The sequence below is a fragment of the Pongo pygmaeus genome, chromosome 18, assembly GCF_028885625.2.
Source record: "Pongo pygmaeus isolate AG05252 chromosome 18, NHGRI_mPonPyg2-v2.0_pri, whole genome shotgun sequence".
Classification (NCBI taxonomy): domain Eukaryota; kingdom Metazoa; phylum Chordata; class Mammalia; order Primates; family Hominidae; genus Pongo; species Pongo pygmaeus.
In genome coordinates this window covers 7,582,840-7,610,503 of record NC_072391.2, presented here as the reverse complement: position 1 = coordinate 7,610,503, position 27,664 = coordinate 7,582,840, and the positions used below count along the sequence as shown (strand labels likewise).

General features: G+C 43.4%; 1 protein-coding gene across 21 annotated transcripts in view; it reads right to left on the bottom strand.

Annotated features, from left to right (window-relative positions):
- The window catches only part of RBFOX1 (RNA binding fox-1 homolog 1), a 2,494,239-nt gene that overhangs the window by 1,838,175 nt on the left and 628,400 nt on the right, over positions 1–27,664 (bottom strand). For all 21 annotated transcript variants that reach the window (XM_063655277.1, XM_063655281.1, XM_063655270.1 and 18 more), the window contains one exon: positions 20,526–20,558. In XM_063655277.1, coding sequence (XP_063511347.1) covers positions 20,526–20,558 — 33 coding nt within the window. The remainder of the gene's footprint in view (positions 1–20,525; positions 20,559–27,664) is intronic.

The following is a 27,664-nucleotide window of genomic DNA, read 5'->3' as shown; positions in this document are numbered from 1 at the left end:
TCAGAGGCTGAGGCGGGCGGACCACTTGAGTTCAGGAGTTCAAGACCAGCCTGGCCAACTTGGTGAAACCTCATCTCTACTTAAAAGAAAAAAAAAAATTATCCAGGCGCATTGGGGAGTGCCTGTAATCCAGCTACTCAGGAGGCTGAGGCAGGAGAATTGCTTGAACCCTGCAGGTGCAGGTTGCACTTAGCTGAGATTGCACCACTGCACTCCAGCCTGGGCAACAGAGTGAGACTCCATCTCACAAAACAAACAAATAAAACAGGAGAGAGAAATACAAGGTAGAAGGAAATCCACTGAAGGCAGTACTATGGTCTTTGGGGCATCTGGAGAAAAGTTGCATCATTTTTAGTTGTTACACTCACTGGGGCTGCTGTGGTGTCCAGGGCCAGGTACCAGGAATGCTGACTGTGCTGCCATGCATGGGGGATCCCTGAAAACAGTGAATCCCTGAGTCAACTTATCTCTAAAGTCTTCTTAGGACTCCAATTATTTATGACTCTAAGGCAAGTTATTCCTCACCTCCTTCTCCAGGGGACATTTGCCAATGTCTGGAAACATTTTTGGTTGTCATAACCTGGGGAGAAAATGCTACCGACAGCTAGTGAGTAGAGGCCAGGGATGATGGTAAGCATCCTGCAAGGCACAGGACAGCTCCCCACAATTGGCTGGCCCAGAATGTCAACAGGGCTGAGGTTGAGAAACTGGTCTAAGGGAATGACTGGTCATAGGACTGAATGAATGATTGAAGAGATGATTTGTTTGTTTGAGACAGAGTCTCACTCTGTTGCCCAGGCTAGAATGCTGTGGCACGATCTCGGCTCAGTGCAACCTCCACCTCCCAGGTTCAAGTGATTTACCTGCCTCAGCCTCCCAAGTAGCTGGGATTACAGGCGTGTGCCACTACACCGAGCTAATTTTTGTATTTTTAGTAGAGACAGGGTTTCCCCATGTTGGCCAGGCTGGTCTCAAATTCCTGACCTCAGATGATCTGTCTGCTTCGGCCTCCCAAAGCGCTGGGATGACAGGTGTGAGCCACCACGCCCGGCCAAAGAGACGATTTGAATAATGAGTCATCCTCCAGCTCAGGGCCAATGGTATTCATTCACATAAGAAGACCAAATGTTAGTTATTGCTGTTTTAATTAAAATAGCCATTGAGAACCTGAATGATCCATGGAGAAATGGTCTCCACAATTTCAGAAGAATTCATCCGCCAAAGTTATTTCTGTCTAGTTCTACAGAACTCCTCTTGAGATTGGTAATAACTAATATTTTTTAAAGCCTTACTTTGCTGGGTACTAGGCTAAGCACTTTACATGCATTAATTTATTTAATCCTCATAACCACCCATCATCTCTGTTTTACAGATAAGGACAGAGGGATACAGAGGCATTAGTTTGCTTGTCCAAGGTAACGGTATTAGTCAGTTTTTGCTCTGCTATAAGGAAATACCTGCAAATGGGGAATTTATGAAGAAAAGAGGCTTAATTGACTCGCAGTTCCACAAGCTGTAGAGGAAGCAGGGCTGGGAGGCCTCAGGAAGCTTATGACCAAGGCAGAAGGCTAAAGGGAAGGAGGCACATTTTGATATGGCAGAGCCGGAGGAAGAGAGGGTACAGGGAGAGGTGTTACCCACATTTAAACAACCAGATCTCATGAGAACTCACTATCATGAGAGCAGCAAGGGAGAAATCCACCCACAAAATCCAATCACCTACCACCTGGACCCTCCTCCAGCATCGAGGATTACAATTCAACATGAGATTTGGGTGGGGACACAGAGCCACCCTGTATCAGTAACCCAGCTAGTAGGTGGAAGAGTTCAGAGCAGCAGCACCTGGATGCATTAGGGCACCTGGTCTGATGCAGATGCCCAGTGAAGATTTGTCAGTGAATGCCTAAGTAAGAAAATCACTTCCTGCCTCTAAACTCGATGAGAAAGCAGAACGTATTTCTTTATTTTGGCGTCCATACAAGTTTCCCTGGGAAACATCAGCATAGGGGAAATTCTGAAAGAGAACATAGAATAGACAACTCCAATCAAGCCAGGGGTCTTCAGAGACCATTAGCTCTGTCCCAAACACTCTGCCCATCACTTTGAGGAAGGAAAGGAGATTCTGAAAAACAGCAAAATGCCTCTGTGAACTTTCTGACTCCATTCCCTAAGCACAGGTTGCAAAAGTTCACATTTTAGCTAACATGTTTTGTGATGCTTTTCTTAACCTTGCAAGTTGCTATTTTACTAGCAGCTTCCTTTGGGGCCTCAGACGGCAGACTGGATGATTTAAGGGGAAAAAATGCAGTCGTAGTTGGAGTTTTTTTTTTTTTTTTTTAAGCCTCCAGGAGTCTAGCATGACATTCTGGGTAAGAACACAGTATTATGTTGACGCATATGACATCTCCCTTAATGATGTATGAAATCTCTTTATGGTGGCAGATCACTGAGGAGGCGCTGAGAAACCTAACAGGAAACCTGCAACACCGTGGTAAACCATAGCTGCCACCCTTATCTTGGAAGTGAGAAAGGAAAGGTTAAGAGGTCTGGGAGCTGCTCCATTTGGAGAATGCTCATCTACAAGAGACCTGAAGACCATCTGGCCTCAGAGACCACGCATTACAAAATAGGGTGTCATTTTACATGCAGGCTCCAAAAGCATTGGTTCTAGGTCCCCCCACCTCTGGGCCCACATTAGGTATCCCCACAGCACCACCAGCTCTTGCCAGGAGAGTCTAAAGAGATTCTGAGTGCACCAGACTATGGCAAAATGGGAGAAAGACGCTCCAAGCTCGTGCCACACTTTGCCTCCAGAGCACCAAAGCCCCTCATGGAGCCTCTTGGGAGCACCTTCTGGACCTCACTCATCAACTACACCATCTACCCACCATCAGGATAACTGCTTCTCATTCCTCCACCTGTTAGAACTCCAATTTACAGATCAGGCAACTGTGGCATAGATATATTAAGAAACTTGCCTCAGAATCTGATTTATTCAACTCCAACATGGAATGAGAGAACATGAGCATGAGCAATCCATGGGAAAGGCTTATGGTTACGCTTGAAAAAGTCATACATTACTTCTACCCACCTTCCATTGGGCAGAACTCAGTCACATGGTCTTATCAACTACAAGGGAGGCTGGGAAATGTAGTCCAGTAGTGTACTCCAGTGGGGGGCGGGGGGGGTGAAACAGATGGATTTTGGTGGACTCAGAGCTATCTCTACCATAGGTACCAGGCAAAGCCCTGCAGAGCTGAAATTAGTCTGGGAAGCCAGACTCAAAAACACTATCATTTTTTAATCACCCACCTTATCCACTCCAGAGTTACAATAAAAGCTCTCAAATGTATCACTGGACAACACTCTGCTGGGGAGGCATGAAGGGAAGGTTATCTATTGGAGAGTTATCATCTGAGATGCTGCTTAAATGTAAAATTGAGGTATCATTTACTGACAACTTGCTATTTGCCAGGCACTGTGACCCATGTTGTAATTAACGGCCTCTCTCATTTAATCCTCACCTTGATAATATTACATAGCTACAGTGATTATCCCCATCTTTCAGATGAGAAGTTGAAATGTTGAGAGTTGGTACAATAAGTCATGAGAGAACCAGAAATCACATCCAAATCAATGGGATCTCAGCATTCAGGCGCTTACCTCAATGGCTTTTACCCATCTATCCTCATTTCTTCAAATCAGCAAGATAATGTGTTGTCCCTAAAGGGAGAAATATCAGGGTTCCTACCTTCTCATCCTATTATTTAAACCACAGCATTAGGTCACTGGGAAAAGAAACCGTTTTCATAAAATATTCAGAATGTGAAATATGAAAAAGACACAAATCTACTCACAGGAATGTTGCTAATTAGAGTGATTTTTTTTAAAAATCACTGCTTAGCTGCCTATAAGGCTTGTGTTCTACTTAGAACAAGAAAGAGAGGGTCGTTAGCTGAAGACACCAGGCTTATTAGACAGAGCCTCAAGCATGCTCTCAGTCTTGGGCCAATAGCCTTCAAAATCCAAAAGCAGAGAGACATGTGTAATCAAATTCCTCACTCAAAACAATTAGAGCAGTCCAACGTTGGGACTGTGGATGTTTGCCACTCATATCTGGGATTGCAGGTTCCTCTGAGACAGTTTACTTAACAATATGGTAAGATGGAATGCTAAGAGATGAATAGTTATGAGGCAGTTACCAAGTAGCTTTGTTTCATACTTGGAGAATGTCAGGAAAAGTATTATCAGGAATAGGACTGTATTTATGTTGTTATTGTTTATTGGTTTGTTTTCTCTTTCAGGGTAAGAGAGATTTTTCTGATTTTAACACACATATATTTTTAAAATATATCTGAAATATAAATGTATTTTAAAATCAACATGTACATTTAATGTTGTGTTGCTTTTGTTCCACATCCTCTCCTCCTGTAAAAAGAAAAAATTATTATTAAAGTGAAGCTGAGATTTATAACCCCTGATATCTAAGAATGGAGGGACTATAACACACAGTACTATATGATACATGATTCAAGTACCAAATTTTCTCACCCTGTGCCAATAAACTGGTTGCTTGTACAGGCTTTGAGCAGGAGATCCTAAGAGCAGGGTCTGGATCATTGAAATTAAAAATACACACCAAACTAAAGAAAAGAAAATGCCAACAACAACGTTCCTTTAAAAAAGAATACACTGCATTTTAAATATTCATTTAAATGTACAGTAACAAACTATTACATATTTTCATGTTTTCTCTTTGACAGTGTTTCATTTGCAGACTCTCCATGGCTTATAAAAATATACCCAGAGTCCAAATCTCCACACCATGAGATTTTTCACATTCTCTAATTTGCAGTAATGTATTGTGTCAAATTCCGTCTTTAAGCCGCCCAGTGACAACACTGGCACTTGGGGCCTCTGCTGCACAAACTGACATTTCAGTCCAGGCACCACGGGGAGCTGTGGAGTGGGGCATGAGCTTGGCTACTGTGAGAGTGTCCCCTCAAATGTTGAACCCCTAGTTTCACTCTTGCTGTGGATGGAGTTTCACCACAAATCATGAGCTCTCCAGGTCTCTGCTCAGTGCCTGTGGTAGAGACAGCTCTGAGTTCATCAAAATTTGTTTCTTCCCCTTGGGTACACAGCTGGACTACATTTCCCAGGCACCCTTGCAGTTTATGAGACCAAGTGACTGAGTTCTGGCCAATGGGAAGTGGGCAAAAGTAATGTATAACTTTTCCAGGTGTTGCCCATAAATCTTTCCCATAAATTGCTTATCTGCAGGCTTTGTTGTTCCATCTTTGAGTTGAATGAAGCCAACTCTAAGGCAAGTTTCTTAAGGTGACTGCACCTCAGTTGCCCAATCTGTAAAATGGGAGTGAAAAATTCACTTCTACCTCTGACATAGCTATGAGGAACAGTAAACAAAGTGGAAAACAAGGCAGTAGAAGTTAGTGATTTTACCTGCACAGGGTGTGGAAAGAGAATGCCTGAATTCAAAGGTTGGCTGTGTAGTCATGTGACTTTGTTACTTAATCTCTCTGAACCTAGTACGTATTCTGTAAAATATAAATAACTACTACTGACCTGATAGGAATGTGGTGGGGAATAATTGAGATTAAGTATGTAAAATACTTAGAAGATAATAAGTCTGGCACCAAGGGAGTGCTAAATAAGTCTTAGCTGCTACTATTACTACTGCTGCTACCACTGCTACTAAAGTAATTATTATTATTTTAGTATCTTAAATGTGCTTAGAAGAGTGCCTGGTGCATACTAAGTATTTATAAATGTTAACCATCATTATTACTTTCTGCAAAATACATTTAACACTAGAATCTACCAGGATTAAGTGAAATAGTGCGTATGAAGTCTTACTATAGTCCCTAGCATTGGGGGGAAAATGTTAGCCTTTGTTAACCCCTGATCTTTTTTTAAAAAACTTTTTTTGAGATAGAGTCTCGCTCTGTCACCCAGGCTGGAGTGCAGTGGTACAATTTTGACTCACAGCAACCTCTGCCTCCCAGGTTCAAACGATCCTCCCACCTCAGCCTCCCAAGTAGCTGGGATTATAAGCATGTGCCACGACACCCAGCTAATTTTTGTATTTTTAGTAGAGACAGTGTTTCATCATGTTGGCCAGGATGGTCTCGAACTCTTCACCTCAAGTGATCCACCTGCCTCAGCCTCCCAAAGTGCTGGGATTATAGGTGTGAGCCACCACACCTAGACCCCTGATACTCTTAAATGCCACATGTGCTGTATTGGAAAAGAAGAAGCCACGGGTTAAAACCAGGCACTGGGCAGAGATGACATCACTACCACAAGGTGGTAGTGACCAAGTGAATACATGCAACAAAATCAAACATAATTTGAGCTTGGACTCATCCAGTTCTAGACTTTCACCCAACTAGAATCAGAAGACACTTCAGGGCCAAGATGGAGAGGATTCTCCACTGGGGATCTAAGATTCTACAAGAGTCCCTAGATAGAACACAGTGAGTCCATGAACTTCAACAGGAAAAAATAAAACTTGATTTTCACTAGCCTCTAACAAATCTAGCACTGCCTTTAAATATAAGCCACAACGTCGCAGTAGTGTTGTAAGTACCTGTGACTTTGTCACCAAGAGAAATTACAGATATTTTAGTCACATTACATTATAATTGTCACTGATATCTCAAAATATCATAATGCTTATCGCTACTTCCAAATTATGGTAATTACTAGATTTGCTTGTTTAATGTGTTAATAAAGAAAGCAAAGATTTGACTAAATCACGTTTTAATTTATTTAATAAATGTATTTCAATATAAATAGTTTCCTTCGTGATTCTAAGTATTTTGTATTACGTATTTGAAATCTTTATTCTATGAAGAGTCCCGTTGTTCTCTCCAGATGTCCAAGGGGGTCATGAAACAGAAGAGGTTAAGGGGGCTCAGTGTACGATCTGCAGGATCCACAATCGCATACACACGCAGAGACCCATTCCAAAGTCCAGACACCCATCAGTGACTACCAAGGTGACCTCTAGCAGGTCTTTAGCCTCTTGGACCCTCTAATAATGCATCTACAAAGCAGAGCTAATATTATTCTTCCCAAATCTTCCATAGGATTATTATAAGATTGAAATATGATGCAGAATGTGGATCTGCTGGCTGAAAGTAATAAATTCTGCACAAACTTGGGCATCATTCGTATCGTCCCTTGCAGACTTAATAGATCCTTGTCCTCTTGGTCTTCATGGGTGTTCTCTAAGTGTTGCCTCTAGCTCTCTCTACTACAATGCTACCAAAGGAAATCTGTCAAGAACCATGGGACGCAAAAAGCCACTGGAGGTACTGGAGTCAGATTTGGGGTTGAATCCTGACTGTACCCCTTACTAACTGTGTGACTGTTGACAAATAGTTTGAGCCCTCTGAGCCTCCATTTCCTCTTGTTTAGAACGGAAAGACTGTCACTGCAGTGACATGAATGGAACAAAGTGCATAAAAGAGTGCCAGGCAAGCAACCCCAGTGTAGGAGTCAGTGAAGCACAGAACTGAGATGAGAATAGAGGTGCTTGTTGTCATCACTGTCATGGGCCTCACTGGCACACCGTGGCAGGCATTTAATTCCCAGAGAATATCCATGTGCTCCTCACCTTCTCAGGCCTCTTGTCACAGGTGCCCTGAGATACGTTCTAGCTGGCGGACTGTGAGTAGAAGGGATGTGTGCCATCTCTGCGCTAAGGCAATGAAAAGGTCAAGGGAGATTCCCTGTTTCCTTTCTTCCCCTGCCAGAGTGATAGTGGAGGTATGCACCGACCCAGAGAAGCCACAAGACAGAAGCATCCTGTACTGTGAGGTCAACAGATGGAGAGAGCCACCCCCAGCTCTCATCAGACATAGCATGGGTGAGAAATAAGCCTCTTTGGGTAGGCCATTGAGATTTCATGGTTAACCTGTTACTTGCATAGCTTAGCCTCTCCTGACTAATGTATGAACTAAATAAGAAAATAGTTTAGGCATGGTGGCTCACGCCTGTAATCCCAACACTTTGGGAGGCTGAAGCAGACAGATCACCTGAGGTCAGGAGTTTGAGACCAGCCAGGCCAACATGGTGAAACCCTGTCTCTACTAAAAATACAAAAATTAGCCAGGTGTGGTGGCACACACCTGTAATCCCAGTTACCTGGGAGCCTGAGGCAGGAGAATCATTGAACCTGGGAGGCCGAGATAGTGCCACTGCACTCCATCCTGGGCAACACAGCAGGACTCCGTCTCCAGAAAAAAAAAAAAGAAAAAAAAAAAAAAAAACAGAAGCAGATAACACACTCAAATGGTATCAGTGGCTAGATATTTCATGAGACATGCCTAGAATTCAGCACCTTTCTCTAGGACATGAGCACACAACCCACTTTCAAGATCTGGAAAGAACCTAGTCCAAATGTGATCTGAGGAGTTTCTCCCTCCAGCTTTTGCTTACCATCTGAAACCCCTGCTGGCCCAGCACAACATTTGCTCGTTGGAACTCAGGAAGCCTTCTTGAGATACTGCATTTGCAGTCAGTCCCCATTAGCTAAAACCACTAACATGCCGTTTCCATACAGCATTCTCTCCCCTTCTCTGCAAAGGTGCAAGCAGCTCTGAGCTTTGCAAGGAGCTCCCAGTATCTACTCAATATCTACTTGGCTGCTGAGCTGTAAGGAGGGGGCTACAGGACCAGAATTCTTGCCTGTGCTGCTGCTGAAGACAGGACCAGGTCAAAAGTAGAAAATGTAACTAACACATTTCAAATTAACATGTAAAACGCATCAGATGTTCGAATATTAATTAATATTTTTGCAAACTAATTACATTAGAATGACAAGGCCAGGAAGGCACTATAACAGTTTACCAATTTTGTTCCACTCCTATTTTAAATGGCTGCATGGATTACCACTTGATTCAATTTTTAGATTTTTTAATTTACCAGAAATGATCTAAACACCACACCATTTCACAGCTATCATCATTTATTCATAGCTCAATAGAGGAAGCCAGAACTGCAATAACTGTTTTTTTTTTTCCACCCCCCTAATTCTCATTCTGGTGAGGTAAGTGGGATATCAGCCCCAAGTCAAGCTACATTAGTGCCGGGAATCAGGCATAGTTACGAAGTTTCTCCAAAGTGTGTCAGCAACATTTATCACGAGAAGATTGCGTTGAGCAACGTAGACTTTAACCCAAGGGGGTTTTCAAGCCTGCTTCCCCCATCTTTGCTGTACCGCTGGTTCAGACGGCAAATTGCATAGAATCAAATACTAATTTTGCCTACTAGACATATGGCCTTGGGTGGGTCCCATAAACTCTTCTGAGCCTTGGTTTTTTCATCTGTTAAATGAAGTCCATACTAATACTCATTCTCCTAAGTTCATTGGAAGGAATAAAAGAGGTAATTTATATACAATACATTGCTCAGTGCCTAGCATACAGTAAGCATTAATAAATGCTGACTGTTCTCACTGTTGCCACTATAACCAGCACCACCATCACTGTTATCATTATCATCCCCACAATGAAGAGTCACCTTCAGTGCCCTTCACCCACATGTCCAGCTGATTTTCCAATTGTTTCCTCCTCCCCTACCCCTTATCCATACGCACAGTCGATCCAAAGCAATCTCTTTGCTATTTATCAAACTTGCTTTCAGATTACTAAAATATGTCATGGAATGTGGTGTCTGGGTATATAGCCTCCAACGCCCCTTACTGGTTCTAGAGCAAGTGTGAGGTAGGAGGTGGGACTCAACTCTGGAGGTGGAGCCGAGACACTGAACCAAATTGAGGACTACCTTAAACACAGATGGAACAGAAGCAGCTTTCCATAAGACACGCCCACCAGAGTGCCATGCCAGTTTATCATCACCATGGGAACACCCAGGACTTAGTGCCCTTTCCATGGCAACAACCCAAGGACCTGGAAGTTACCACCCTATTTCTAAACATTTCTCCATAATCTGTTCCTTAATTTGCATGTAATTAAAAGTGGGTCTAAATATGACTGCACAACTGCCTCTGAGCTGCTACTCTTGGCACACTCCCTTCAGGGTAGCCCTGCTCAGGAAGGAGCAGTCCCTCTGCTGCTACTGTAACTGATGCTTCAATAAAAGCTGCTGTTTAACACCACTGCTTGCCCTTGAATTATTTCCTGGGCAAAGCCAAGAACCCTCTTGAGCTAAGCCCCAGTTGTAGGGCTCGCCTGCCCTGCATCAAGTGTATGTGGGTAAATGGGAAAGGAAGACCCATCTCATCTGAAGCCAGGCTTCCTGGGAGAGCTGAACGCCCCCTCTAGGTATTTACTCTCCCCCTTGAACCCACTTCTATTACAGCTTAGCTAAAAGCATCTGTTCACCCATCAGTGTATTTTCATAGATCACAGGCTCCTTGAGAGCAGAAAAAAGTGTTTCATTCATTTTAAGTTACCAGGGTCTAAAAGAGTGGCTATCACACATTAGATGCTCTTTAAAACTTGCTGAATAAACGCATGACCCCTCCAAAGAAGTCCATCTGCTAATCAGTATGTAGTTTGCTTCATTCTAGAACCACTAAGCCTAGCCTGGAGAGCAGACACAGTCTCTTTTCCCTCCTCCTGGATATAATCAGTAATTCTTTTACTCTCTTATGAGGGAGCACAGTACCCTACACAGATTCCTCCTTCTTCTCTGACCCTTTATAAATCTTTGCCCTTGGCCTGGGATTTCCATAATCAACCAATTTGACTCCCCACGTTCTAGACTGATTCTGAACATCCCAGCACTCCCCTTCAACCATTGCATCTCCATGCCTTCCCCCATATCCTCCATGAAAGCCCCACCACTGTGGCTGAGTCTGTCTCTCCTTTTGCCATTGATAAAACATGGTGAATCCTTGGAATTATGCAACATTACAGACTATGACAGGCTGGAGCTTCTTCTGTTCTGTCTAATTTGGTGCACAGAGTCTGAGAGCTGGAGTGAAGTATGAGCCCGGGAGCACATCTTTTGATCTTAAACAGTCAGAAGGTTGGAATGTATAACGCTATGGAAATAAATGGTGTCAAAACTATAGGAAATAATATATGATTGTGGGAATGGGTTTTGTGATCACAGAACACTCACAAAATCTTAAAACAGGCAGTCAACGAGGCTGGTTTAGCTGTAGCAGGGGAAGCCTTGAAAGATGAGATAATTTAGAGGAGGAGAGATGAGATCTTTCTCTCTAGGTTTAAAAGACTGAGCCTTTGCCTCTAAGAGACTGGAGGTGACTCCTGACTTCACTTTCTAAGCACCCCAGCTGGTTGGGGGGTCTGATAGCCTTGGGTGTGAGTCTCAATTTCCCTCCTATTACATTTGTGACTCATTTAACTAACCGTGTTAAGCCTCAGTTTGCTCATCTGTAAAACAGAAAAAAATGATAGGACATACTTCATAGGGTTATTATGAGGATAAAATCAAATAAGATGAGGCACGGAGAATGACTTGCAGAGTGGCCTGGCTGGCACAAACTCAGGTGCTAATTAAAAGTTAGCTTCCCCCCTGCCCCATTTGGTTGTTTTTACTCATTAACCCCCAATGCAAGGTAAAAATTGTGGGATAGGCCGGGCGCGGTGGTTCATGCCTGTAATCCCAGCACTTTGGGAGGCCAAGGCAGGTAGAGCACGAGGTCAGGAGATCAAGACCATCCTGGCTAACACGGTGAAACCCCTTCTCTACTAAAAATACAAAAAATTAGTTGGGCATGCTGGTGGGCGCCTGTAGTCCCAGCTACTTGGGAAGCTGAGGCAGGAGAATGACATGAACCTGGGAGGTAGGACTTGCAGTGAGTCGAGATGGCACCACTGCACTCCAGCCTGGGAGACAGAGCAAGACTCCATCTCAAAAAAAAAAAAAAAAAAGTGGGATCCTTCTAATTCATCCCCCAAACCTCACAACAACAGAAACCTAGTTTTTCAAATGAAGAAGTAGAGAAATTTTACAACAGTTCACTTTTCCCGAGAGCCTTAATCAATTTTCACAGAGCAAGATGCTTCTGAAACACTCCTAGGACTGATGCTTCCATGCGGGTTCAGAGGCCAGGAATTGGTTCTAGTTGATACTTCTGCTATTTCCTATTGTAGCGTAGAATGAGTCACCAAGCACACTAATAAAACTAACCACTACAATGACTAGCATGTATTATGGACTACTTACGCACCAAATAATATGCTTATTGCCTTCTGTAAGCTACAGTATGCCTTTCAACTTCTCAGAATAAGCCATAAGGTTCATTCTTTAATTGTCCTCATGCTATGGAGCAGACAAACAAGACAAAGAAAGATTAAGTCATTTGCACGACTTTCACCACTCACTGGGACTGGAGATAAAAAATGACAGTCATGCTGTTCCTAGTGGAGACAGCCCAGGTGTTACAATCAGAAAAACCTGGTTCAGATATGGGTCCCACTATTCTTGAGTAAGTTTGACCAACCTACACCACTTCTCCACATCTCAGTTTCTCTGTCTGTAACATGGAGGCATTCACAGTTATTTCAAAGATTGCTGTAAAGATAATGCAGCGCTTGCGACTCCCTTCACACGTGGTAAATGATGGCTGCAATTATCAACGCTGCTGCTGCTGTTGCTATGGGAAGGTTCTTGCTCACCTCCCCGCTAAGTGCTTCTGGATGTCAGCTTGCTGGTTAGTTAGCCTCTCACCAGCATCTCATATCAGCTATTTCTTCTCTCTGCTTATTTTTCCCCTCTAACCTCTAGTTCTGACTCTATTCTCCATCCATTCATTCATGCATTTATTTATGGGGGATGGGGTCTTGCTCTGTCACCAAGACAGGGGTCCAGTGGTGTAATCATAGCTCACTGCAGCCTCAAACTCCTGGGTCCCAAGTGATCCTCCCATCTCAGCCTCCTGAGCAGCCAAGATTACAGGTGTGCACCACATTGCCTGGCTAATTTTTTAAATTGTTTGGACAGAGAGGGTCTTGCTACATTGCCCTGGCTGGTCTCAAACTCCTGGTTCAAGTGATTTTCCTGTCTCTGCCTCCCCAAGTACTTGGATTACAGGTATAAGCCACCACGCCCAGCTGCTCTCCTTATTCTCAGCACATATACTTCTCTCTGCTATTCACTGGGGAAGTGAAGGCTGCCAGGCATAACCTCTTTCAATTTATCTTCCTTCTCCTTCAAAATGTATCCACATTTACTCTCCATCTTCTTCTCCTTCAATGTCACCGAAGGAAAAAAGATATCTCTACTCAGTCCAATCAGTACCATAGCTCTCTGGTGCTAGACAATGATGAGCACAACAAAACAGCTTCAAGAACACTCGGATCACCTTTCAATGGGTAAATCCCCGACTGTGCCCCACCATCGTATCCTCTGAGGCCTGTTCTCCAAGACTGCGATATAACCAAGCCTCTGCCATCTTCACAATTCCTTCCCAACTTCTGTCTTTCCTTCAAGCCAGAGGACCACTGATCCCTTGGATCAACCAATGGCTGCTTTGAACAGCTGGGCTCCAGTGTGGCCCATGTGTCTTCTCCTTCTATTTACTCCTAAGCCATCCACATTGGAAAGGCTGTTGTTGAGGACATTAATGACGGCACGATTGCCAAACTCAGTGCCATGGGTCCTGACCCTGTTTCCTCTAGCCCTCTGAATTATCCAACACCCCTACCTCTCTCGTAACCATCTTACTCTTTGATTTCCATAAGGATGCCTGGCCTTGGTTCTTCTGTGTTCCTTCTGACTACATCATCCTCCTTCACTGTTTCCACACTTACTTTTCACTTCAGGCAGCTTTTTTCCCATCTCTGCCTTTTCTCCGGCCCTTGACTTTTCTTTACCTGATGACAACCTAACCTAATCCACCCTTCAAAGCTCCAGTCTGCATACTACCTCCTCTGAGAAGCCTCTATAAATATCCCTAGCCTATCTAGGCTCATTTATGTTTGAACCGAGATCCAGAACTTACCAAATATGGAGGAAGCCTTATGGGGACAGTTTTGCTCTATTAAGAACATCAGTCCTCATGAGACAAGTGAAACTACAGCATTTATTCTATAATGCTATAATGAACCATCAGTTATTTGAGGGTATGATAGTGTGTCAACTTTGTACATGTATTCCCAGGCCTAGTATTGTGCCTAGACAATAATAGACTGTCACTTAAATGTTCAAGAAATTACAAAACACCAACCATATCTCCAACTGAGAATTCTGGACTCTTGAATTAAGACCACATGATTGTTTAGCACTCTTTAAGTATGCTTTGGTGCTGGCCTCAAGGATGGAGATGACTATCAAAGCGTGATTGGGCAGAATTAGACAAGGCCAAGAGTGCTCATTGGAAAGTACTGCTGATCTTCAAGTGGATCTTGTCCTTGGGTGGAGACAAGAGGGTCATTAAGTCCAATGTGAATTAAGTCATAGGAGTGAACTTCTGTCTGCTTAGGCAGGACACAGCCATGATGCAAAGGTAGCACAGCAAGCTTTCAAAACAACAGGTCTCGATGATTCCTAATTAGGTTATTTAATTATTGTTTTTGTTGTTGTTGTTGTTGTTTTGTTTTGAGATGGAGTCTTCCTCTGTTGCCAGGGTGGACTATGCAGTGGAAAGATATTAGCTCACTGCAACCTCTGCCTCCTGGGTTCAAGCTATTCTCTTACCTCAGCCTACCAAGCAGCTGGGACTACAGGTGCATGCCACCACACCCAGCTAATTTTTGTATTTTTAGTAGAGACAGTACTTTACCATGTTGGCCAGGATGGCCTCGATCTCTTGACCTCATGATTCACCCATCATGGCCTCCCAAAGTGCTGGGATTACAGGCATGAGCCACCACACCCTAATTATTGTTTTACTTAATACAAATATAAGTGAAGAGGGACTTTGTATGCAAGCAAAATACTAATTGTTGAACATCTACTGTATGCCAGGCTCTGTCTTAAGCATTGCATTATTATTTATTTATTTATTTATTTTTAAGACAGGGTCTAGCTCTGTCACCCAGGCTAGAGTGCAGTGGTGCAATCTTGCCTCACTGCAACCTCAACTTCCTGAGCTCAAGCAACCCTCCCACCTCAGCCTCCTGAGTAGCTGGGACTACAAACAAACACCGCCACACCTGCCAATTTTTTTTTTTTTCCTGTAGAGATTGGGTTCTTCCTCATCTGTTGCCCAGGCTGGTCTCGAACTCCTGAGCTCAAGTGATCTTCCTGCCTTGGCCCCCCAAAGTGCTAGGACTACAGGTGTGAGCCACCATGCCGAGCCAGGCATTGCATATTGATTATTTCATTTAAAGTCCAAACAAACCTTGTACTTTATTTCACCGTTCCCATTTTGCAGAAAAAAGACTTGCTTAGCAGTTAAGTAACTTGACTAAAGTCACATAACTCATAAGCTGTGGACCCATCATTCACACCTCATCTACAAGACTCCAAAGCTCTTGCTCTTTCCACTGTAACCTTCTTGATGAAATAGCTCAACTGACCCTTGTTAAATGTGCTAGATTCTCAAATGACACAGGATGGCTAGGACTGATCTATTCACAGACTAAGCAGCTCAGCCCCTTTCTCAAACGCACTGGTGTCTTTTCAAGCAGGTAAGAATATTTTTAATAGGCCCAATTTATTTTCCTGAGAACGAGGCTTGGAAGGCAGGAGAAATAAATGATTCTTAGGCCTAGGATAAAGTTTCCTTTTGGAAGGAAAAAGTAATGGTAGGAGGGAGATTCCACCTACATTCTCCCAAGACCACTGAGTTTGCTACCTGCGTAGTTTACCATTGCAATTATTTGGGATAGCAAAGCTGTAATATCAATCAATCTCAGTTCGATTGCTTTGCCATAAAATAAAAGCAGGCCAATTTATCAAAATTGAGGCCCTCCACTGAGTTTACATTGCCATTAAACTATCAACAGGAAATCATTAAGGTGAGGCAAGAAACCAACTGGTAAGTGAAATGAAATGAATTTTTTTTTTTTCCTTAAACATCCTCGTCTACAACCTCCTTTGTTTGGCTGTCAGCATAGGCAACATGGGGCTGGGTCTCAGATCTTTGTGTTAATATACAGCTGGTGGTGGAGAGGGCTCAGACATATGCATTTGCAATCCAATGGCTGCGCCCAGGTAACTTCGTTCTCGCTCAGCAGGGCAAACTGCGTGACGATAAATAGGGGGGAAATGTGCATGCGTTTGTGCGATAAAACAGGCTTAATGATTTTGAAGGGGAAGGAGTCTACGAGACATACAGTAGCAACTTAGGAACAAAATGGAACCATGCAGGGCCAATTAATGTGCAAATATGTGTGTGCTGAACTTGCATTCCATTCATCATGTGGACATGGAAATTGGGCCATTTATCTGTTATATTATGTATGTGACATCTTAGTTTGGTTCTTAAAGGCTGCTTGGGGACAAAGGGCCAGGTGCTTTGCAGCTAGCACAGGGAATTTCTGATAAATTCTTCAGCTGTCATAAACATTGCTGGGCAGAATTTGGTCAGAAGATAAAGCTCTCTCCTCTACAGGGTTTTTAACATTTCTCAATAGCTCATGTGCCATCTTATTAAAACTGTGTGTGGTGCAGGGAGGGGTGGCATATGCCATGAAAATTTATTGGCACAAACAGCTTGCTGTCATGTTTTCAAAGTCCAGATTTAGCAAATGTTATTCACATATTCACTGTCAATCTGCAGAGAGAAAGAGAACTGGCAAAGCCACTCATTCTCACTGATTCTGTGGGTTTGTCATTCTTTTTGTCTCATTTTAACCAATGTCTCCTCCACAGGTGGGGTTTGTTCTGCTTAAATTACAACTGTTTGTCTCTACTTGGGGAGGGGGAGGGAAAGAAAGTCATTTGAGAAGGAAAAGGACCTCACAGAAGCATTTTCCCAGAGCCACTATTATTTACCTAACAGAACATGCCCTGAATATGGATCACGCATTAAATAACGGTGATCGCTTGCTTTGATGAATTGCCATTAGAAATTCATTTAATAAAAGGTTACCTCCCTGCCGTCATGAAAAAAATATGATCTGGCTGCAGCAATGATAATTCAGCCTTAGGAAAAATGGTAAGAAAAAAAAAAGACTAAAAAAAACTGTTCCATCTGGGAAATGGGAGACTGGAATAAAAAAAGAATGAAGGAAGGAAGACTATTTTTGATCAAAAGTGTTTCTGTACGTTTAGCGTTCCTACACTTCCTAGTTCCCTTCATCTCACTTACCTCCACCATGACCAACTGACCATTCCCCCCATCCCATCATCCTGGTTGATACATTTTGTGTTTTCTCTCTTTTTTTCTTGCCAACTGCCTTCATTTCTTTTCTTGCCATACAAATTACAACCTGTAAGATGCACACATCTTCATTGTAGAGTTCTATCAGTTTTGTATATGATGGTTACCTCCATAAATACATCCAGATGAGAGTGTTGGACATTCCCATTAGGTCCCTTTCTGCCCCTACTCAGCCAACGCCTCCCAGAGGTAACCACTATTGCTACTTTTATCATCAGAGATGAATGTTGTCTGTTTATTTTTTATATATATAAATAATAGAATATATAAATAATATATATGTGGGTGTGTATATGTACATATGTAAATGAAATCATAGAGGGTACATTCTTTTGTTCTGATATTTTTCTTATATCACTAAGAGTCATACAGGTTGTGTCATACCTGTTTATTTTTATATATATAAATAATTTACTATATAGAAGATATAAATAATATATATGTGGGTGTGTATATGTGCATATGTAAATGAAATCATGGAGGGTACATTCTTTTGTTCTGATATTTTTCTTATAATATTATATCACTAAGAGTCATACAAGTTGCGTCATACACCTATAGATAATATTTTTTGCTTGCTGTATTGTATTTCACTGCATGAATACACCACTATTGATTGATCTGTTATTCTGTTAATAGACATTTGGTTTGTTTCCAGTGTTTGGGTATGGTAAATAAAACCTTTATGGGAATTCTTGCATGTGTTGTTTTGGTGGACATAAGCACTCGTTTCTCTTGGGCATACAAGTAGAAGTGGAATTGTTGGATTTTTAAACATTATTTCACCTATGTAGGAAGTACTTCAACTCCTCAGACCACCTTTCTTCAATTGGTAAAACGAGGATAAGAAATATCTTGTGAACAGTCTGGCACAGTGGCTCATGCCCTGTGATCCCATCACTCTGGGAGGCCGAGGTGGGCGGATCACGAGGTGGTCAAGACATTGAGACCATCCTGGCCAACATGGTGAAACCCCATCTCTACTAAAAATACAAAAATTAGCCGGGCATGGTGGCATGCGCCTGTAGTCCCAACTACTTGGGAGGCTGAGGCAGGAGAATCACTTGAACCTGGGAGGCGGAGGTTGCAGTGAGCCGAGATCGTGCCACTGTACTCCAGTCTGGTGACAGGGAGAGTCCCCATCTAAAAAAATATACATATAAATCTTGTGAAGTTTAAAAGGGGCAACATGAGCGTTTTCTTTTTGGATGATTGTTTTAAACTGCCAAATAAGATGCAGATGTAAGAATGTGTCTGGGGAAAGGAACAAAGATGGAAGATCATAGGAAACACACAGCTGTCTCAGGTGATGACCAAAGAGAAACAGGACATATTCAGGTATGCTCTAGAAAGCACAATCAGTCCTTCATGACTGGCAGAACTAATATTTACTGAACACCCACTGTGTACCAGGCCATAATCTGGGTGTGTTACACGGCATGGCACTTTGTACCTTGCCAGACATGGTTATGAATTCCAACTCTATACCTCATTGGTTGAACAGCGCTAGGAAAGTTACTCATCCTTTCTAACTCTCAGTTTACTCTTCTGTAAAATAGGGATCATCATAGCCTATATATCACAAAATTTTTGTAAGGATTTTATATAACGATGCACGCAGTGCAATTATAAATAAATGGTGCATCAGAGATGCTAAATACATAGAAACTGGTATTCCCGTGACAGCAAACCACCAGAGGAAACACTGCCGTTGCCATTTTAATGCTCTCAACAGCCTCATAGGATGCATATTGCTATTCCTATTCCAAAAATGAGGAAACAAAATTTGTGTTGTTTAATAACTCACTCGAGTGACTGGTCACAAGATCATGGGGACATAGGTGACAATGGAGGCTGCTCATCTCTGTCCTATCCTTGTGCTTCCCAAATCCCTGCCTCACTAGGCATCTGAAATCACTCACACTATGAATGCATCACAGCTCCTGGAAAACCTTTGCACACCAAGTTACTGTACCCGAGGATGCAGACATTTGAATGGGAATGGATACTTGTGGATAATGATCTCTCCTTAGGTGTTTGCAGAACCCCGCGAGAATCTGCCTCCACAAGCTTTATTCTATTTTACCCTACTAACAACTGTGTGATGGATCAAAGGGAGCTATAACTATCCCCATGGTATACCTGAGGAAAGCGAATAGCCACAGTTAACCCATTTATGCCTGAGGTTGCAATTTCTTGAATTTGAAAAATCAGACTTTGGTGATGACCTCATTGAACAGTAGGATATAAATAACTCCACATGCTTAGGGTTCCAATAATGCAACACTGGGTGTCACACAGAGCCCTGGGCTCCAGGGACCTGGGTCAGTGTTCTTTGCTTTAACCACACAGTGGCTCAGGAGTGAGAGTGACCGGCTCTATGGTGCTGGGCATATTTTGTAGGAGCCCATTACATTACAACATGGACAATTTCCAATGGGTGGTCACCGTGCTGGTGACTTCTGACCAGCTTCATTTCTTATTCTTTACCTATATTGTCAGCATCCACCACAATTCCTTTCATGCCTTGGAGACTAAGCAGAAAAAGAAAAACAGGCTGGGCATGGTGGCTCATGCCTATAATCCCAGCACTTTGGGGAGGCCGAGGCAGGTGGATCACTTGAGGTCAGGAGTTCAAGACCAGCCTGACCAACATGGTGAAACCCCGTCTCTACTAAAAATACAAAAACTAGCCAGGCGTGGTGGTGCACACCTGTAATCCCAGCCACTCAGCAGGCTGAGGAAGGAGAATCACTTGAACCCCAGAGGCGGAGGTTGCAGCGAGCCGACATCGTGCCACTGCACTCCAGCCTGGGCAACAGAGTGAGACTCTGTCCCAAAAATAAAATAAAATAAAGGAAAGGAAAAAAATATACAAAGGAAAACCAAAAGAGAAGGAATGGGGAAACTATACAATAGAAACAGTGGAGGTCTCACCGGCAGAGCCAGGGTTTTGTCTGAGCTGGGCTAGAATCATGATGTATCTGTTGAGAAACAGACGCTGAAGTCACCCTGCACCATCTTTACCATGCACACTCCATGAAGAGCAGTGCAGTGACCTGGGCACCCCAAAACCCAGCAGCACAGAAACCACTCAACTGAAAACACACCATCCAAGCCACCAGGAAACGAAACGCAGAAGAATCATTGCTAGAATGCTCGTTACACTCCATCACAAAAGAAACCCACTTCAAACTATCCTCTAAAGGGACAGAAAAACCACGTTTCCTACCTCAGCTTTGCCTGTAGCCTGACTTGCCGAAACCTGCAAGTTAAACAAAAAAAGACATTAGTATTGATTCAACAAGAAGGTAATTGGATTAATTGTCTTTTTAAAGGAACTGGCATCAATAATTTGTTATGACCTGAGGGGACAAAGTTGCAACACGCACCACACACACACACAACGCATTTTCTTCCACCAAGCACAGCAACACGATTTGTTTATCCAGCCCTGTTAATAAGGTGAATAGGATAATTAGTATTTTCAACATATTATACCAATCTTGTCAAGAAAAAAACAAGTGGGGAGGGCTGTGAGCAATGTCCCTATACTGATAATGATTAAATAAACACTGAAAAAGAAAACAGAGGCACTAAAGACATTTTTAACATGTTTTTTTCCTCCCCTTAAAGTATGAAGTCAGTGTTATGAGAAACACCAGGTAAAAGCTACAATGACAGCAACAGCAGCAGCTTCATGTTTGCAAAATTCCTCAAAATATTGCGAAATAGAGAGTTGTGCCAGGAATGGTGCCAAGTTGTTTATATATTTTATCTCATTTAAGCCCTTGAATAATTTTTATGACTCCATTTCATAAATGAAAATATCGGGGTTTGTACAAGTTAGGTAACTTTTCCAAAGTCGGGATGTTATTAAGCAGAAGAAATTAGATTTAAACCCAACATAAAGTCAGGTAGATGTTCAGCCTCCTACCTACAAGCCTACTGTATATCAAAGGATTTGGTGTAGACACCTCCCAGCATTGTTCATCTATGCCTAGAAAGGGTCTCCTACCTAGAGATCAGATCTTTTTCTCTGTGTGATAACTCTTAAGAAGCTTTCTATCTTACAGCTTCTCTTATACGTGGATGACTTAGCCAACCTCAGCCATGTTGTCCTATCTGAGTGCTTGGACTGAGCTATGTCCCTAAAATTCATATATTGAAGCCCTGACCCCCAGTGTAATTGTATTTGGAGAGTGGACCTTTGGAAAGTAATTAAGTTTAGATGATGTCATGAGGGTAGGCCCTCATGATGGGATTAGTGCCCATCAAAGAAGAGACAGCTGCCTGGGCACAATGCCTCATGCCTATAATCCCAGAACTTTGGGAGGCCGACGTAGGTGGATCATCTGAGGTCAGGAGTTCGAGACCAGCCTGGCCAACATGGTGAAACCCTGTCCCTACTAAAAACACAAAAAATTAGCTGGGCATGGTGGTGTGCACCTGTAATCGCAGCTACTCGGGAGGCTGAGGCAGGAGAATCACTTGAAACGCGGAGGCAGAGGTTGCATTGAACCGAGATTGCGCCATTGCACTCCAGCCTGGGCAACAAGAATGAAACTCCATCTTAAAAAAATGAAACATAAAAAAGGAGAAAGAGCAGAGAACTTAATTTCTTTCTCTCTCTCCCTCTCTCCCTCTTTCTCTCTCTCTCTCCTCCTGCACACAGGAAAGGCCACATGAAGACACAGCAAGAAGGCAGCCACTTACAACCCAATGAGCAGACCCTTTTCTGATACTGAGTCTGCTGGTACCTTCATCTCGAATTCTCAGACTCCAGAGTATGAGAAATATATTCCTGTTGGTTAAGCTGCAGTCCACGGTGTTTTATTATGGCAGCCCAGGCTAAGACACAGACCAATACCACCTCACAAATGTGAATCCAACAAAGGACTTAAGAACGAATGACTTCCTGAGTTAGCTGACCAGCTCCTGCAGCAACCACTGACCTGGCTTTGGCACCACCTCTCCCACAGTCACTCCTAAGGCATCAGATGAGGAGCTCAGGCAGAGCTCACTGTCCATGGAGCAACTTTCATGCACCATTAGCCCCCTAAACAGGAGACCAGACTTCAGACTGACCTCAGCCAAGAAAGTCCATGAGCTGTGGCTGAAGGCTTGCCAAGCCATGAATCCGGGGCCCGGCCATGGGGAAACTCATGGTGTGATGGATGTCAGAGGTTGGAACCTTCCCTCTCCTCCCTCATTCCTGGAGCCCGTTCAGGACTGGGAAAGTAGCTGATTCCGTAGTGATCAGCCACATCCGTAAAGCACAAGCACACAAGATCCCTGGGCTACACTATCTCACGTAAATGTGTATATTTCTCTGCTGAAAACCAACAGGAATATGTCAGGGAAACATGATATTCAACAGCTATAAGCCTTGGGCAGAACTACTCTCTCTGCTTCACTGAGCTCCATGGGCAGAAGAGTTTTCAGCTGACTACTCTGATGTCCCCCAAGTCATACTTTTAGTGTTTCCTAACCTTGTGTCATTTACATCATCAAGCCCCTTCTATTCCCCCCTATTAGGGGAAGCCACTTCTTGCATCTACCTTAGGGAAATACAGATATAAAAAGGCATACACATAGCTGTCCATTGTGGCATTGTTGGGACAGCAATACATTTTTTTAAAAAAGTATAATGACTAAAGTGCAGAGTTTGAATATTCAACCACCTATAGCGGGAGGGACAGTAGGGAGTGGCAGGGCCTGTGGGGTAACTAATGATTGCCCACTAGCTAAAGCCATTTGCGTTTCAGTTTTTCCCAGGCAAAACATGGTTCTAGCCAAACAAAAAACACATACATGATCTGAATGTGGCTGTTGGACTTCCAGTTTCTGATCTTTTAAGCCAAGTCAATTATGATCCATCCATATTATAAACTATCATACAGCTTGGGGAAGATTCTTATATGCTGACATTAAAAACTCTACAGCATATATTGTTAATGAAAAACGAAACATTCAGAAAAGTGTACATAAGATACCATTTTCTAAAAAAAAAAAAAAAAAAAAAAAACTCAAGTATGTATACATCATCCATCTCTCCCTCACCACACACACCATAGATGTATATGTGAAAAATGTATCAAAGGAGATACATCAAACCGAGAAAAGGTTTACTTCTGAGCAAACTGGAACTTGACTGGGACCCAAAGGGTGAAGAAAAGTCATGGGCAACTTTCTCTTTTCCGGAATTATTTAAGATGTTTACATTGATAATGTATCCACCTGTAAAATTAAACATATGTTTAAACCAGGATAAAAAATAAAGCTTCATACCACTTTAGCGTTAACAAGAGACCTTGTCTTTGCTGCTGTGAATAATGTTGTGATCATGTACTTCGCAGGGACATCGATGGAGTTGGAGGCCATTATCCTTAGCAAACTAACACAGGAACAGAAAACCAAATACTGCATATCCTCACCTAGAAGTGGGAGCTAAATAATGAGAGCACATGGACACAAAGAAAGGAACAATACACACTGGGGCCTTCTGGAGGGTGGAAGGTGAAAGGAGGGAGAGAATCAGGAAAAATAATGGGCACTAGGCTTAATACCTGGGGGATGAAATCATCTGTACAACAAACCCCCACGACACAAGTTTACCTTTGTAACCTGCAATATGTACCTCTGAACTTAAAAGTTAAAAGAAATTCATGAAAAAATTGGAAAGAAAGAGACCCTGTGGAAATGTTGGCTATTTTTTTCTTATTAAAAAGGAGACTAAAAAGAACTCTCTCAAGCATTCACATATGGGGATGCAGTAGAAGGTAAGGCATATAGTGATGCAATAGGGAGTGGTAGGGCTTGTGGCCAACTAGAGGTAAACTATTCTGCATTAATCATTTTACCGATCAGCTAAATGTATAAAACAAGGGGTAAACTTTACTGAGGCCCCTCTAGGTATCTAGAACCCTCTCTAAGCTGCATTCAGAGTGGATTTCATAGTCAAAATTGTATTAGATTCAGAGACTCACTTCTAAGGCACATAGTATTCACAAATGTGCACCCACAGACCTCAGGGTTTGTCACGACCCACTGTGGCTGGACTGCATGCTGGGCAAGCCAGACTGTACTGCAGAGGCCTGCTGGAGGATGGAGGGCTCTTTAAGGGTTGCTGACGCCAGCTCCAGCCATGGGCTTTTATCAAGCCAGCAGCAGTCATCAGAGTGTCTGCAGTGGGGGGCTGATATGATTAGAGCCGTGTTTGAGGCGGGCCATTCTGTGGACCAGCGCAGGGTGCAAAAGGGACGTGGGAAACTTCCAGCAGGACTCTCTTGAAAGCTTTGTTCCAGCTATTTCCCATCCCTTTAATCATTTCCCTTCCTCTCCTTCGGTTTCTCTGCGTGTTTGAAATCGCAAAGGCCAACATTAAGGGTTTCCTTCTTGCTTGTGCTAGGAACTCGGTGGACGTGATTCCTTTTCAACTGAGATTGGAGACAAAGAGCCTTTCCCAAGGCCACACTAGGGACTTTCAGGGGCCAGGTCTGAACTCAGGTCGAACTCCAAAGCTGCCTCTGAGACCCAGGCAGGGATTCTGCTACATGATGGAAACCTACATTCCCTCCTGGAACTGCCACACATCAGGAGATGTCCGGACTGAGTTAACGGACAGAGGGAAGATCACTGTCCAGTCACAGCCACCTGTCCTCCCTGAACCCCGTCTGAGATGCCCAAACACTGTCTGGGGCTCTGATGCTGCAAACCAGTCTGTGGTCTGTGCCTTCCATGCTGAACAGCGTGGGGCTACTCTGTATAACTTTTGCAGGGTTGTGTTAGACAGGTCTCTTTCGATAACATGACACAAAAACAACTCAAAATGGCTCAAGCACAGGAAGGAATTTATCAGCTCATTCAAGGGATAGAGCTCACTTTAAATGGATCCAGATAAGGATCAAAGAGATTTAATTACTTCCCTGGCAAGCAGTAGAGCTGTAAACTGAATCCGGTCTCTATCATCCTAGACAGCGCTCCCTGCACAGCTCTGCAATGCTCCTATCTGAAAACCCTGACACGCAGTGGGTGACTGTTTGCTATTTCCTGGCTGGACATTATCCCTTCCCCTCTCACTGACTGATGCAGATCACCCTGTCCCTTCCTCCAGTATTTACAGTAGGGATGGCTGTGCCAATGGTTCTACAAGTGGCCCGCCAGGCAGCAAGACTGAATAATAACACCCCTCCCTCAAGTGCCTTCCTGGTAGGCCTCCAGATTTCCTCCCCACCAGCAAATGACACACCACAGTGCTGGACCGGGAAGCCTTTAACTGTGATGTCAGTGCATCTTAACTTAAACTGGCATTCCAGGTAAACATGAGGATCCGTGGTGGCATTTGGGTGATTACTTCTGTTGCTAGTCACTCACATGAAAATCTTAGATCCCCATACCCTGAAGGAGTCTACCAGGTCGTCTTTGCCAGACTGTCTACGGCTTGGACGGAACTGACTTATGGAATGGTCTGACACCAGCGTATGAAATGAATGACACACATGTGGAGGTTTTTGAGCTGTAAGGACACCTCAGCCAGACACAGAGAATGGCCCAGTCACTCTCAGGCCTGAGAATTCCTGTCCTCTCAAGTCCAATTCAGTGTAAAACTTTAATCTCACATACAGAATAAGATGCATCTCCTCCATTCCCCCCCAGGCAGCAACCAGAAGGACTAACTGGGGAGAATGCATGGTCTTTTCTTTGCTGACCTCTTTCCCCTTTGGTTTTCTGGTTTCGTCAATTCTGCCATTACATCTAAGAAGACGGGTTCAAGAGAAAGGGCAACAACATCCTTTGCACTTTGCAACAAATGAAATCATCTGCTAATGCCTCTGGTGATCAGGTGAATTCCAACAGCAACAAATGCTGGCACCGTCATGGGGCACGGGTGGATTTGGGGGAGTCCTATGGGTGAAGGCTGCTTATGTTTGTCAAGGATATCTAAGCTGCAGTTGCAAATAGAACCAAATGCATAACAGCTCAATGCAATGGACATTCATTCCTTTCTCATGTAGGAGGCCCAGGTGGGAGAGCAAATTGAATAACAAATCCCTTCCACATGAACATTCAGAAAATCAGAGTGAAAGGGGCTCTGCTATGCTTAAGATGTGGCTTCCAAAGCCATCATCATCATCTTTATCCCAATCCAAAAGGAGGAGAATGAGTGGTGGTTTTTACGGACCACACCCAGAAGCAGCACGCATCATTCCAGCTCACATTCAATTGTCTAGAGCTCAGTCACATAGTCACCTGTGTGGCAGGGGGGTGTAAGCATGTAGCCAACCGTGTATCAAAGGGGAGAAGATGGTTTTGGTGAACAGACCCAGCTGGCTGGCCACACATCCCCAATGAAGCACTACTTTGTACAAGACCCTCCTACATGGTTCCCTGATAGGAAATCCACTTCTGCTCAACCTCTCCCAAACTGTCCTGGTGATGGAATGCTGACAGTGTGACTCCATCTCTTGACACTGAGATTGTCTTGCCTTGCAGCTGGTTCTCTCTGGTACACCAGCCACAAAGCTCAAACCCAGTTTCTCTTTGGTATCCCTTTAGCCTTCAGGAAACTCAGGTCCTCGCATAGCCACAAAAAGCAAGAGCAAAGCAGAGAATGAAGTTTTCTCTCTCCTCCATTCCTTTTTATCTCCACCTGCACAAATAAGCCCAGAAGGACGACCATCAAAGATGCTGCATGAGTAGATCAGGGCCTCTTTTTGCTGGCCCCCCAGTATTTACAAGAGGAGCCCTGGAGCTTGGCTTTTTTTTATGATGTTGTAGAGAAGGACGTTGACCCATGACTCATTCTCCTCTCTCTTCTTGAATCCTCTCTGATCTTCTGCTTATATAGACTAGTGGACACTAGAAATAGCACAATTGCCTTGTCCTCTCTTAGCCCTGGGGAGGTATCTGAACCTCACTATTTTGGAGCTTATCATGCATAGCTTATCTCTGCAGGCAACTTTGGGTCCTAATGATCCATTTGGGGATAACAGGAAACATTGCATTCCCCTTCTCCTCTACACAACCACCTTGATGAACAGGAGCAGGCAACAGGTTGTGAGTTCTTAAACAGACTGAGTCAACTCTTTCCTTGAACTAATTTGAATCTCTAGATTGTTGTCACAGGTACAAACAGAAAACCTTAAAGTCCTATTGTCAAAAAATGGTGAAGTAGGCCAGGCGCGGTGGCTCACATCTGTAATCCCAGCACTTTGGGAGGTGGAGGCGGGTGGATCACGAGGTCAGGAGTTTGAGACCAGCCTGACCAACATGGTGAAACCCCTTCTCTACTAAAAATACAAAAATTAGCTTGGGATGGTGGCATGCATCTGTAATCCCAGCTACTCAGGACGCTGAGGCAGGAGAGTC